Source organism: Glarea lozoyensis (assembly GCF_000409485.1).
Source record: "Glarea lozoyensis ATCC 20868 chromosome Unknown GLAREA3, whole genome shotgun sequence".
Taxonomy (NCBI): Eukaryota; Fungi; Ascomycota; class Leotiomycetes; order Helotiales; family Helotiaceae; genus Glarea; species Glarea lozoyensis.
This window is the reverse complement of record NW_007360998.1, coordinates 2304498-2319082: the sequence shown is the minus strand read 5'-3', so window position 1 is coordinate 2319082 and position 14585 is coordinate 2304498. Positions and strand designations below refer to the sequence as shown.

The 14585-nt window shown below is 47.7% G+C and overlaps 3 protein-coding genes across 3 annotated transcripts; 1 reads left to right on the top strand and 2 right to left on the bottom strand.

The window, feature by feature from the left end:
* Positions 1-1685: 1685 nt before the first annotated feature.
* Positions 1686-2900, bottom strand: GLAREA_00758 (C2H2 and C2HC zinc finger; the record flags this gene model as incomplete). The annotated part of the gene is made up of 2 exons (XM_008085516.1): positions 1686-1816; positions 1865-2900. The coding sequence occupies 2 exons, from the start codon at positions 2898-2900 to the stop codon at positions 1686-1688; spliced, it is 1167 nt and encodes a 388-aa protein (XP_008083707.1).
* A 4246-nt stretch (positions 2901-7146) lies between these two features.
* On the top strand, positions 7147-7448 carry GLAREA_00757 (uncharacterized protein; the record flags this gene model as incomplete). The annotated part of the gene is made up of 2 exons (XM_008085515.1): positions 7147-7341; positions 7395-7448. 2 exons carry the CDS (start codon positions 7147-7149, stop codon positions 7446-7448), a joined length of 249 nt encoding a protein of 82 aa, XP_008083706.1.
* Positions 7449-10662: 3214 nt separating this feature from the next.
* On the bottom strand, positions 10663-14399 carry GLAREA_00756 (ARM repeat-containing protein; the record flags this gene model as incomplete). Its single annotated transcript, XM_008085514.1, has 2 exons — positions 10663-10770; positions 10827-14399. 2 exons carry the CDS (start codon positions 14397-14399, stop codon positions 10663-10665), a joined length of 3681 nt encoding a protein of 1226 aa, XP_008083705.1.
* Positions 14400-14585: the final 186 nt, after the last annotated feature.

Below are 14585 nucleotides of genomic sequence, written 5' to 3'. Positions count from 1 at the left end.
GATTCGACCGGGTGTGATTGGTCGGATGAGTACTTCCGGCGTTTGTGTGTCATGATGACATGGGGGGATATGTTTTGGGGCGTTGGTTTGATTCGCGGAGGGTTATGGCTTTTGGACCCTGAGTTTCTTGGCGGGGGACGTGGAGGGCATTGGATTGAGATGTAAGGACACTAGGTGGGAGCAGGGGCATAATGACGGTGGTGAGGTGAGAAAATAAGTGAGCGAAGGGAAGTAAGATAATGTAGAGAGCTTGAATTTGTGTTAATATCCCGCAAATCAAACGATCAAAGTCGAAGTATACAGATAACCTCTAATCCCACAAACAACCTACATTGAATTTGCCTACCCAATCACCCACTCCACAGCCTCAAATTCAGCCTATAAACCTCCAAAATCGGACCTCCTCCAGATCAGACAAAAGCCCTCGTTTCAGAATAAAACACAATCCGTCAAGGCTATATAAATTTCAATCGAATGAAAAGTCGACACCGCTGGCACTGAGGTCATGAGTGTAACCCCACCCCACCCCACCTTCCCAGGGAATAAGGAGGAGGGGTGGTATATCCGGTGTATAACATACAAATCTCTAGCACCGAATAAAAAAAGAATGAAATATTCAATAGCTAGATAGATATCATTTCACCAAGTACCTAGCAAAATACCACCGAGAAAAGAAAAACACACAAGATAGAATAGAGATTTCCCACGTGCCCATCCTCTCACAAGAAACACCATCAGGTCGCCGATGTAACCGATCGCTTCGTGATCAAGTGCCCGAATCTTCATCACTCCAGTACCACTCGTGAAGATACAAAATGGTTTGCCCAATGACAGCAAATTTCTGCACCCAATGGAAATGATATTTATGATTGAAGCGGCTTGGCTGATTTGATGGGAATAGTTCCCGTCGAATGGATGAAAAAGACGGTGTGAATGCGGAAGGTGACACAGGGGGTTGGGAATCCTTCGCGTGAGAAGTTTACCGCGAATGGGATGAATGTGTTGTCAAGCAAAAAGCCTTGGGAATAAATTTTGGAACCATTCCAATTGGAATTGACCTTTCGATTTGAAGTCACGCTCACTGTCTGCTTTGTCCTAGATTGATGATTTAAATCTTTTTATATATTTTAATATTGACTTTGATATCTCGAATACTGATTATCTATTATGTAGCGACTGTATAAATGAGTAGTCCTTCTGACCAACCCACGGGGTATATATGACAGTGAGAGTGAGACCATGAAAAAACCCGCTAATCATACATCCTCCCTCTCTTCATCAAGGCATCTGCCAATATCGCAGGCTGCCGTACCGGAACTCCTGTAGACAAAAACCCAACAGAGATACTCAACTCGAGTGAATCCCATCCCAAGCAAAAATGTTTCGCAATCATCTAAATAGGTCGGAGGATGCAGCCTCGACTCTAAACGACAGTATCTGAAGCGAATCATCTATCAAGCCGTAACCCCAACAAAAGCTCCATGCTGTACAACTAGGGACAAGAACAACTTGAACCCAACAAATCGGAATATAAACACGCGAATGGGAGGGATATCGCAACGAGAAAAAACTGAATAAACATCGTTCGGCGGAGGAAGTCGTCTCCTTTTTTGCGCTTTTCTACACCATGATAGTGTTATGACGTTTCTGTGATTTTACAATCGGAATCGAGGTCGTAAGAATGCTCAATCATCTGAATGATGGTCCTCGGACCCAGCTTCTGACATCGCTTCCCCTTTGTGGACTTTGCGATGTCTTCTTAAATTGGAGACGACGGAGAAATGTCTACCGCAACCTTCAACTTCACAGCAGAATGCTAAATGATGTTAGTCTTGACTCAGATTATTCCAAGATGATTGCTTACGCTTCTCGCCTGTGTGGCTGTACATGTGCGTTTGTAACGAACTTGGTCGCGTAAACCTCTTGTCGCAAACCTTGCACTTGTGTTTCTTCTGTGTGCTTGATGATACTTTTGAACTGAATTGACCCATCATTGACTGAGGCGCTGGCGGTAAACCATTGCTCGAAGCGAAGTTTGATGGCCTTGGAAGCGTCCGTGACGAGACAGACTCAATGTCTGAACCGGCATTAGAATAATCGCTAACCGATGAATCTACCGATCCACTGTTGAAATATGAAGGATAGTTCGACGATGATGAAATCGACGAACTTGATGAATGCGCTGGTGGAAACCCGTACGAATCACCTGATCCTCTTCCAACACGTCCTTGCGCTCCATATATATTTCTTGGTGTCGTATTCTGGCTCATTGCGATCATGCCTCTGCTCGCGTCAATGGCATCGCCAAAGCTTCGTGTCTGATCATTTGGCATTCCTCTGTCGTGAAAGTCAATAATTGAGTTTTGACGTTGGAGGCGTTCCTCCGAGATGTCGGGGTAAGAACTAGAACTTGAGGCTACTGACGGGGTGGAGGATAGACGTCTTGTGTCTTGGTGTGAGATTGCGTATGTTGATCGTACCGGCGCAGGCGCATATCCCATAGCGTCATATGGTGACGATGTTGGTGGGTAATTGCTGTGAACAGGAGAAGACGCATTGCCATAGAGAGCTTCGGCTGCAAAGCCAGTCGGACGAACAGGACTCAGTAACTGATCTTGGGACATGGTGAGTAAATCCTGCGTGCCATACGCGTCTGCTAAGAGAGAGCTACCTGCTGATGCCGCGCTGATGGGTACGCCAGCATATGATCCCATTGAAGCTTGTTGCTTCGCAATACCATCCAGTCCGACATTGGTCGGTAGGCCGTGAGACTGAGCGTAGATATCTTGGCTCTGAGCTGGCGGCGACTGTGATGTCCACGGGTTGGTGAACTGTGGTGGGTTGGTATAAGGCATGTCGAAGTTCAATCCACCGAAGCGTTGCTGGTTGTCGATAGCCATTGTCATCTTCAAGGAAGATCTTTAACAAGATTGACAAAGATGGGATTCGAAGGATGGAGTTTCGAAGATACGTGGATCAGATGCAGGATCCCGTAAGAAAGTTCGTGTTGCACGGTATGGACCGAGGAAGAATGGCAGTATGGGGAGACGATCAGTTTGTCTCGAAAGATGGGATCGGCGTTCTTATGTGCTTGTCAGTGCACAAGTGTGTGTCGAGCAGATGCTTTGGACCTGGTTGGCTAGGGTCGAGTAGAGTTTCTGTGGACAGCAAAGGCGGTTCGTTTGGAACGAGTAGGAGAATAGTGAGTGGGTGCCGGTGGGAGTGGTGGGAGGACGTGCTTCGGTATGCGTGCCTCAGAAATGACCTCTTCTCAACTTTCGGGCAAGATCGACAGCAGTCAAGCAGCTGTCTAATTCCCCTAAGAATGCGGTCCTGCCTTAAACTTTTCTGCTAAGACTTTTTGCTCAGAGTTTCTGCTCTGGGTGTAGTCCGCCTTTCGATGCTGGTCGCAATTTATCGTCTGTTTACACCCTTGATCGCAGTCGTCCAGCTGTCAGATGGTGCGGTGATCGTCTGGGTAGAAATGCCAGCTGCTCGGTGGTGGTGTCGAAGCGGTGCAACGGTTCTCCAGGAGGATGGATGTGTCTAAGAGCAAGCGTGTTTGAAGATGCTTGAATGACAAGGAGTAGTGATGTTTAGATCAATATTGAGGACGATCTTGGTGAACAATTGGAGACGTGAGGATGGAGATTCGAGGGATGAGGGAAGTATATGGACGATCTTGAATTCTGGTGGGGGGGCAATTGCCTTTACATAAGAAGTCCTGGACTGACGTTGTCGAGGAGGTCTTGGTGGTCGAGGAAGTCCCTTGTGGCATCGACAAGCCAAACCTGTTAACCACCGACCCTGGTACGGTACTTCTGGGACCTGCCCCTCGCATCCTAGCCGTCGAGGTCAGCCAAGAGCCAGTGGCTACAGCACCGGACTAGGGAGGGGGTAAATGGTTGCACTGAAAGCCACAGACCTAAAAGCGCCATTTGATTAATTGCAGTCGACCCTTTTCCCTTTGGTCAGTCAACCCTTTGGTATGCGGGTAGCGTCGATGTCTCACGCTCTCCCATTCGATTGAGAGGATTGGTGCTAACTGCATTCAACTCCCTACATCCCCATCGGGACGAGCAGTCCTGAATTGCATCATGTTTTCGATGTTTTCACCCCCGCGAGTTCTCACTGTGCTGTTTCTATACGGGATTCCGGTACCTTCGTACCGATGATGCTCTCCAACGCGCCAGGACGGGGACACAAATGGCATGCAAAGTATGCGATCATCGTGCTGGGTCCCGGCGACCATTGTGTCGTCTTTCCTTCGTCGTGTGTGGTGAATCCGTCTGTGCTTGCTCGTCTGGCAGTTCAACACTGCAAGGTGGTTGCAAATCGGGGTGGACAGAGCAGAAGCAGAAGCAGAGACATCAGCCTGGCGGAGTGGAATTAGCATCAAAGGGGAAGCGCTGTCGTCGGTGGTGGAGCGTAGCGGGTCCGAAGGGCTCCATCGAGCGAATCACAAACTCGGAGTGGACCCGCAACGTCAGGGCGGTGTGGGTGCAGACTATCCGCTTTCCTCTCTCTCCTCACTCCTCACTCCTCGTCCCAAACGGACTGTGGTCACCCTGAGCCCTGGGGTCTCTCGTCGGTGGGACGGGGGCCGAAGACATGGGTTTTTGGGTGCAAGTCGTCATTTTCAAGAATCAAGTTGAGCCTCGTCCAATCAGCAAGAGGTCGTCCCGCCGGGGCAGAGGAAGTGGGTCGAGATTTATGGGCGTCATCTTCAGCCCTTGCACCTGACTAACCTTCAACAAGTGGAAGAGTCGAAGAGTCGAAGACAACGAGGGGGACCGGGGAACCAAGCAGACTGAACAAGAGCTTGTGAACGAGCTTACTCGAGTACTTTCTGAAAACACCACACGATTCAAGCACGGATCTCAAGGGTCCTTGGACTAGTCGCACCTATCAGATATCCCCAGAATTGTGGTTCCCGGCTGGTGACGGCGTCGGTTGCTGAACCTTCAGCAGCTAAACCAGCACCAGTAATTGCACTTTCTCCGCGATGGGATACCGGTTCCCTGGATGCTCAAATACAGAGGTGACGGGTGCAACAGTGACAAGTGACTCGTGGGCACAACACCAAATTCGTGGTACTCGAGGTACGATATATTTCCCCAAACCACCCTGAGCCTCTCACCAGCCTCTATCCCAGCCTCTGAGGACCCCGAATTCTCTCTCCAGTGCAAGATGACGAACGAACTATCCAGCAGCCAATGACCGCTGCAGCAGTCAGAGAAGGCGTCTGCAACCAGCACTGGTGGCGTCGGGCTTGCAGAGGAGGTGCAGGCGCCACGAAATCATAATTAATTATTATCGGTTATTATTATTATTTTATTAATTAGTATCAGTTATTGCCAGTTGTTATCACTGATGGAATCTGGTCACTTGATTTCCATCTCATCTCCAGCCTTGATCGCATGCTTGGGCCTTCTCACCGAAGCGGCCAATAGCCTCATTTACGATGGCAGCTTCTGCCCAATTCAACACGACCACAACCACGATTGTGGAGATCATGAACAAGTCATTCTGCTCCCACTCCTTGCCGGGAAAAAGCAATTGCTTGGGAATGGGAACCCGGAAGCTTGGACTGCCACTCTCCTTATCTTCAATCAATAAACTTCGTCCCTGAAAATAGGGCTCGCCCAATCAGCGCATTCCCCGGTTACCAAATCGTCAAATCTAAGCCTCCTTTTGCGCCTTGCGCGCAAGAAGAGGTTTGTATGGTTGGCCGCTTCTCACATCTCAGCCTTCCCTTGAAACAACCGGTGGAAGCACCCTAGCATCGATGCTTCCGCCGATCTATTGCACTTTTCACACCTCGGCATGCATCTCAGGGCACGACCCGAATGTCACTTCCACCCGCTCGAGGGAGGTTGCCGGTGGCAAATCCACTTGGTGTCTGCTGAAGTTACTTGGTGAAATGGGACTTCGATAGTGAGGCAGCATTGCGCCGATTGGATTGGGTATTTTCAGCGGATTGTAAAAAATGCAAAATGCCCAACGAATCATGCCGTGAGCTAATCCCCATGTCTTAGATGACGGGTCGATCCATCCGCTGGCAAATGGTCACGGCCGCACGGAGCGCAACTACCTTTGCTCCATCTTTGCTAGTCGGTGCATTGGTGTGCGCCAAAGGAATGAGTGCATTAGAGGAGCTTGGCGAGTATTATGTTTCAGATGGCATGTTGTTGACTTTATCTCTGTGTAGGTTACCGTCAGGTCACGGTTTATAGGTAGGTCATGATTATGATAGCTGTTGAACTATCTACCTTCTCAGCATGCTACAATCAAGTTGAATGCCTAGACACTTTGAGAATCTTACAGTGTCGTTGACGGCCGGACACTTACTCCTACAGCACTAGATCACTCGACACGCACAATACCCAAATGCGAACTGCTGTACTAAGTAAGTTGGGTTCTGCACCATCAAGCCCACGGCTTGCCATGCCAGATCCAACTGCACAGTAGGTCAGATCTAAGCAAGGATCCAGTTCACATACCACTTTTGAGGCTTTTCTTTCCAACCTACTCAACGCCAACCGCTGGCAGTTTTCTCTGTGGCTTCTGGCACTACGACTCAAAACTGCTGTCCAAGGCCTACACTACTCAGGATATCCCGTTTGGCTCACGCCGGGTCTGAGGTTGGCCGAAAACAAAACAAACTATCAATTCCTCTTCTCCACACTTTGGCTTTCCTCTGCCAACGATTTCGCGAATTCGAGCGCTTGTCAAGTGAGGCTTGACGCCATTCTCGGGAAAGCTGTAGATCCGGACGGCAATCACAAGTTCGGTGGGTATTGGTGGCTGGCTGGCTGCGAAGTGTACGGACCACCAGGTCGCTCGAGAAACCAACGGTTTCCCTTGCGGAAATTTTTCTCCTGACGTTCGGCCAAATAGTCTGAAATATTGTGACAGTTATTTACTAGGTTTGTTGCCGTCCAAAGATGCTTTGCGTTACGGAACATGGGATTATTCAACTTGTCGGGATGGGAAATGTTAAGATTGAGGTGGTGCTGGGCAGCCCCCAATTTGAGTCCCGTGCGAGAAGCAATCATGCAGTTGAGAAGATCATCCAATCAGCAATTCACAAAGTGTCGAAACACACAAGGCCCCTTGTTTACTGATGGATGGGGAAAATCAACAATGCCGACTCCACTTGACAACGACAAGACTGTCTTTGCATCGCGCTATTCGACCTTCACGGGGAAGCTTGTCAAAGTTATCACAGAAGACTCACATTTCCGCGGGAACAACACGGGGTTGCAATTGCCAAGAAGTGTACGCGTCCTCACTGGAGATGTTTGTATTAACTATTCAACAAGCTCGTTGTTAGTCTCTGTATGAATCGCAAATCGTGATGACGGTAAACCCCGCGGTTCTAACAGCACCAGCTCGTGCTGAGCTGTCTCGAGAAGACGATAGGTCCCAAAGCGGAGTTCCAGTAAGGATTTAGCCTCTAAAAAGAGCGGACAAATTAATAATACCAAGGAAGCACCGACCATGAGTTCCAGGTCTTATTTTCTGTACAACTGATAACACGATCGTTGTGTGTATCTTATTGCGGAGATGGCCTTTCCGAAAAAAAGCCACGCAGCGCAACATGTCCCCTCCCGAGACCCTCATAAACTCTCCTCGATGGATGCAAAAACCGTCACTTACAAGGTAATTGTCTAACCCTAGATAAAATAATCACCCATTGTGAAAGATGAGGAAGGATCACGAAATCTAATCTCCTTTTTCATCCGCGGCTCCGCCAAGAATGTAAATGGTTATATCACACATCTGCGGTAAGACATCAACACATGATGATGGTCGCCGACGTGAACCATACCCTTGGGACCCGACGGAGGAGAACAAAACTCCGGGTGTAGGTGATGGGTGTTGGACAGAGCACGAGTGAGGGAGGGACAGGAACACGACAATTCGGAAGAGGAACCGAGGATGTTATTTTGCTTGGGAATTTATTTTTTGTTGAGAGCGCGGGTTTAGTTTCCCGGACGAGCAAATTCGACATTATTTTTGTGATACCACCGCCGCCAAACAGCAAAATACGTTTTCTGCCCTACGCGCAAGGCTCCAAGGCAATTCTTCATCATTGATTTGAACTTCGCACAGACAATCGATGAACCCGGTACTTGCTCCTCCTCATCTCTGCATCTCGTGATCCCCGCAAATGCGAAATTGCCAATTCAGATAACTAACCCGCATCCAGAAAGTTTCGTGTTTCACATCTTCCCCAATGGTATCTCACCCTGGTCTCCCTAATCTCAAAGCACAGAAGTTAGCATGGTTGATTGGTGCGTCCCCACCGGCACTTATGGGCCGCGGGGAAGATGGCAACACGCAAAGGGAAAGGAAATCGGTGATCTGGACGGCGGTGGGTAGAGCCGAATATACCGCCGAGTGGTGGAGAGGGTTGTTTATATCAGATTCGGGAGGATGTGATGGAGTTTTGGGGAGACGGATTGGGAGTGGGAATTGGAGGTCGGATGGATAGGGATTGGGTATTTGTGGGGGTCGCGGCAAAAGAGGAAGATGGAATTTACTGGAGTGAGGGGGTTGTGACTGGACTGGGTCGGGTGAGTGAGTGAGTGAGTGGAGTGGATTTGAAGGATTTGGATTTGTGATCTACAGATTGAGAGTATTGGGAAAGAGAAGGTCTGTGAGGGGATTCTCGAGTGGGTTACACGATCTGGACTTTTGAGAATGTTTGGAGTAGTGTTGAGGTGTGGGAAATGGGATGGTTGGGAAGGGAAAGAGGGTAAGTGTTTATCGTGATTATGGATTTGTGAGGTTGAGGGTTATTGGTGTTTCTATATACAGAGTGAAGTTTTACGATACCCAGTTCCACAACTGCAGGAATTTTTCTCCTTCTTTCCTACTTCTATTTTTCTCAACCATTTCTCGTCTTTCTATCCGTTTGAAGTGAAGTGCTATATGACTATGGCAAGGCTACCAAAACCACATTCTTTTCATTCAAACATGCTTCTCCCTAACGTACTCTCTGTGGATTGGCCGGAACAGTCTCATAAATTCTTCAGCAAATTCCACGGGAGGAATGAGAGTGGTGAGGAATGTTGGTCGTGAGACCGGATGAAGCCGTCTTGTTTAGAATCCCCAGTTAGACGTGCAACATATTTCTAATAAATAGAATATTAGTATAACTTTGTGAGTACTGACCAAGTTTCTTACTTGATACTTATTAGAGTAATCCTCGTAAGCAAGACTTAATTTTGCACTTGGCATCTGTCAAGAGCCCAAACAATCGTATAACGAAGAGTGATTTATACGTGTACATGTCACTTGCGACGTAGGCAGAAGATTTTATCATTTGGAGTTCGTCTTCTTGATTACTGGATTTTCTGGGACTTCTGTAGAGAGAAGCACTTGTCGCTGAGATATCCATGCTGAAGTAGTTTATTGGTTCGAGATAGGTGGAATGGTTCAACTGTATCACACGGGGAAAAACTGAATGCTTTCGACTGATATTGTTACCTGCTAGTGTCTGTTAAGATTTTCGTTAGAGTCGTAAAGTACGGTTTCAGTTTTGACAGTCCCTTCCAAACAGTTTCCGCCAACATGATGAGCATCCTAGTATTTGGAATGGCACATCGTATCAAGACGTCTTTTCTTAGTTCTCTAACCCGCTTCTCATTTGACGATGGCTTTTCTTCTGAACCACATCGCCATCACAATCTCACATACATACATGCTCCATTGATGGCAAAATGTCTCTTTTTCCACGCTCAAGCCTGAAAGATTGATAGATGTTTAACTCTTCCTAAGTTGCGTCTGAGTAAGGAAGAACATCTCACTTCATCAATGATGAAATAAGAGCGCATATCGAGAATACCCAACGTCTTTTTACATACCTGCTTACTGCTCATCTGTGATATCACTCTTTTCAATTAGCGTACTCGTAAGGAAATCATCTCACTTATAATTTGTCAGGAGTTAATACTTCATATCAATCAACACTCAATACCTTTATATACTTCGCTCATCCGTGATAGGAAAGGTCCCAGACTTTAGCCTCGAAGTCTAATGATCGAGTTCTAGTAATGTTGCACATGACGCTCAACGAGACACTGTTCAAATCCACGGTATCAAACACCCACAAACTCAAAAATAATTAACAACGACGTTCTTGGAGACGTGGAATAAAACTTCCCACCATCAGGGATCCTACTATCCACTTGTACTAAAACACTACTAACAATCCCCATGATACTGGACAGTATTCAAACATCTCTTTCATTTTTGCTAGACTGACTGTCCTTTCGCTTTTCAGACTCTGAGGCCTCAAGTTAAATCGCCGGGGGTACGCTTACGATACCAGCTTTTCGGTGCGAAGGGTGATGCCTCCACACGTTGTACGCACTTGCCATGATCTAGAATTTTGGGATAAAAACGTTTTCAGTATCATCAACGCTACAATTACACGGTAAGATGCTACTCTTTTAGTATATTCTATAATAGCATAGTATCAATACAATTTTGCGGCTTGCAGTGATGGAGTCATGTATAAGCATCGTACAAATGAATAAAAAGCTATTCCTCGGGTATAATTAGTTTGCTTATTTTACATTTGCCCAGTATCATACATCAAATTAGATGGACGCCATTTCCTTCCCTCCAACCATCCTATCCATCCATGCCCTAAATAACAATCGCCAGCTCAGGTCTATCCATTCTCTCGTCATCCAGGTTCGGATAGTAAGGTACAATTGCATCGGCGGACTGAACGTAGCAGTCATTATATAATCGCTATTCCCAAGTTAGTAAAGTATTCCTAAGGTTCAGATTGTAGGAGGAGAACTTACCCAGTATGGTTGCCTCACCTTCCGCGCTGGATGGAAAAGACCTGCCCAAACGTAATTCATCGTTAGACCAGGACCGACCGCCATACGAATTGCATCAATGGCCTCGATGATTCGATCGATGACGTGGGGACTTGTTTCGAAGAGATTAGGATACAAGAGATTGAGAAGATGCAACATTGCGTCTTCACATCCAAGTCCAACCACACCCAGCGCAACATGCTTGACTACAGAAGCAGCAGTTTGACGATGGACTTGATCTCTGTCGATAAGAGCATCTTCGAGTAGTGGGGTGACGGCATAAACATAATCCTTTGCCATCTCACCAATATATTCGAATAGGAAAGAGAGCGATTTTAGAACTCCGTTTTGTACATTCAGCTCAGGAACTCGATATTCGTTCATCAATGCTGGCAGGACAGTGAAGGGTGCGCAAGTTTCCGCGACAATACCGATAGCGACGGCTGTACACACACGAGATTGACGTTCTTGAACTCTCAAGTTGTTAAGAAGAGTCGCTAGTACATCTTGCGGACCGATAGCTTTGGCGATGAAACCAAATGTGTTATTTGCAGCTCTTCGAATTCCCTTCTTATGAGCTTTCAACATGTCAAGAAGTTCGAAGCAAATTCTCATCCATTCTCTTGCATTGACACTCTCAGGGCCTCGATCTGCGATTCGACCAACAAGGTCAATGGTGTTTTCTTGCACCTTCTCATGTCTGTTACGGAGAATTGGCGTGAGTCGAGGAAGAAGATCCTTGATAGGAGGTTGCATCTGACTGATACCAACCACCGTAACAATGGAACGTAGCGCACCGAGAATTGAACCAAGAACCTCAGGGTACTCTTCTCCCAGGTACTCATAAAGAACGATACCAAGTTTGCCCATCAAGGCGTCCTCACCACATTGCTTCATGACCATGGCGATTCGAGAAATAAGGTCTGCGGCTTGTTGTCGGACAGTGGCAGACTTGTTGTTCAGCCTCCAAAGGATGGTACTTACAATCTGCGGCAGATAGTCCTTGCAACGTGTACCAAGGGCGTTCACAACAGTACCGAAGCCATTAAGCATGACGATATCCTCGACACTTTGTTCCTGGAAGGAGTGTAGTATACCATCAATCAGCCGTGTCTCCAATCTCTCCCCGATACTGGCAGCTCCTAAACTCGCAACGACCTTCTCCACTGTTTCCACAGTCATTTTTCGATATGCCTCGCTCTCATCCTTCAAGTTGTTGACAATCCGCTCGACAATCTCTCCGACGCCGACTTTTTGGCCAAGGTCAACTGTAGTTTCTACGACCTGCCTGTAATTTCGCTTATCCAAAGCCATTCGACGAACCCAGAAGCTCTTGAAGAATTCATCCAGAACGTGTTCCTTCAGGTATCCAGCAGTCACACCATCAGTCCCAGCGCATTGGGAGACGACTTTCAGCACAACCTTCTTCATCTCCTCGTCTGGTGAAGAAAATTCTCTGAGCAGAATCTCCATGATCTGACTAGTGTAGTAATTGGCATATTCTTCGTCCATCAACGGAATGATATAGCCAACGGCCTTCAAGAAACCAGCCAACCCCTTTCCTCGCTGCTTTCGTGCTCCTGTCCACAAAGGGTTGAGAATTTCATCGAAACTTTCGATACCATAAGGATTTGCGGCCTCCGCTAACGCTGCAATCGCCAAACTAGTAACAGTTCGTACTTTGGTTTGATCATCATTGAGATTTCCGCCAATGCAATCGACAAGTCCTTTCAAATGCGGTAGCACAGCACATCCCATCAGAATGGGAATCTGCTGAACGATCTTGACACCGGTATGTCGTGCTTGCCAAGATCTTTTACTTCTACAAACAGCACGTAAGAAGGGAAGAAGTGCTGGAATACCGAGTGCAGAGGCAACAACAGCAAAAGCTCTTGCCGTAGTGTTTCGTACGTACTCATCGACGTGGTCAATATCAGGTCGCATAGTACTAATCATGTGTGCTAAGCCAGCGGCTTTACTAAGGTTAGAAATGATTTCTCTACCCTCAACTCGCGCATAGTAGTCTTGATCAATCAACAGTGGTTCAATGACCACCAAAATTTTATGGACATACGGTCTGACGAGCTCGTCAAGTTTGTATAGAACACGGTCGATGACTTTGACCAGCAAATGTCGCTCTTGATCTTCCAAAGTCTTCTCCATAAGGAGTGGTAAGATTTGATTGAACAGTGGTCCAGCACCGAATTGTTTCGCGTTATCAGTGAGTTGACGAAGTGCGGTTTTCCTCATAGGGGGAGTACCATTCTTGACCTTAAGTAACAAGCGCATGATTTTCCGTTCCTTGAGCTCTTCCACGCTCATGGCATTCTCGTCACTGCCATCTGTAAGCTTGCCGAAATATGCCATGTCTTCTGCCTTGAAGAATTGAAGATCACCAACACCCGGAATCTCGGTTGGAAGCTGTTTCCCCAAGGCTCTGCCGCTGTCTGGATCCTGCATCATGAAGCCTCCAAAACCAGCCGCACCACCAGCAGGAGTCGGAGTCGCCATCATTTTCTGCGAGACCGTCCGAATGGGCGCGTATCCAGGAGGGGGATCAAGAATTTTGTAGCCCTCAGATGGTAACATCATATCAAGATCTTCGTCCGACCATGGGGCATTTCGCTGTGAGATATCCGTACCGAATGCTGTTGGTAAGACTGGGCCTCCCATTTGTGAGGGATGCATTGGAGTCACGAGTCCTTGATTGCCCATCGGTGTAGCTGCAGGAGCTTGATCCCATCTCGACCGTTTCCGAGGCGTCTGGTCCACGGAAGCTGCCCCGGGAGCAGGTGTCTGATCCCATCTTGACCGTTTGGTCTTCGCATCGGTCGTCGCTGTAGCTGAATCTGCCGAGTCCGTTCCAACATCCCACCTCTTCTTTCTTTTACGGCCTGCTGCCGCTGCCTCCGTAGACCCTGATTCCTTGTTCTCCTTATCACTTGGTGAGCCACTCCCTTCTTTGACCAAGGTTGCCTTGTGATGTACAACATCTCCATTTGCAGTCTTCTCTTCAATTGCCTTTCTAACCCTGTCCTCTTCTCTTTCTAATTCCCGGCGCGCCATGATCTCCCTATAACTCTCGCCATCCTCCGAAGCCCCAGCCTGCCTATTTGCAGCGAAAGCGTCAGCTCTAGTAGGTGTCAGGACACGGTCCAGTCGACGTTTCTGATAGTCAGTTTCACGGTCCGCAATCCGCGCACTCTTCTCCCTTCCAAGGAGAATATCTTCTTCCTCAACGCCGTTGCCATGCGCGAATTCGTTCATTTGCTCCTTCGACGCCGTGTACTGCCCAACCAGCCTCCTACTGGTATCTTCCTCCGCATCATCGTCGTCGCCATCAGCAACAGCGATAGAAGTATTGTAGCCGGCGAATTTGTCAGATGAATCGCGCTCGTAAAGGGTGGTATCGAAGCTTTCGGTCAGGGAAGCCTTGGTGGATACATCAGTTCGTTGATTAGACGGATCAAACGTCTTCGACCCCTTCTTACCAGCAGAAGCGGCATTCCGCTCAGCCTGAAGCTTCCTGATCGTATCAAAGTCGCTATCAGACATTGTTGCGTCGTGTTGCTGCGATAGTATGGTGAAGGGAGGTTGATGGCGACGTTCGGGTAATCGCGTTGCCAGAAAATCTGGCGATCGAGGGACCAGTCGACGTCACGTGATAGCCATCAAATGTTTGAACATGACCCGTTCACTCGACTTGCAATACCAATAGGGCTGAGCCATTAGGCGTCTAAC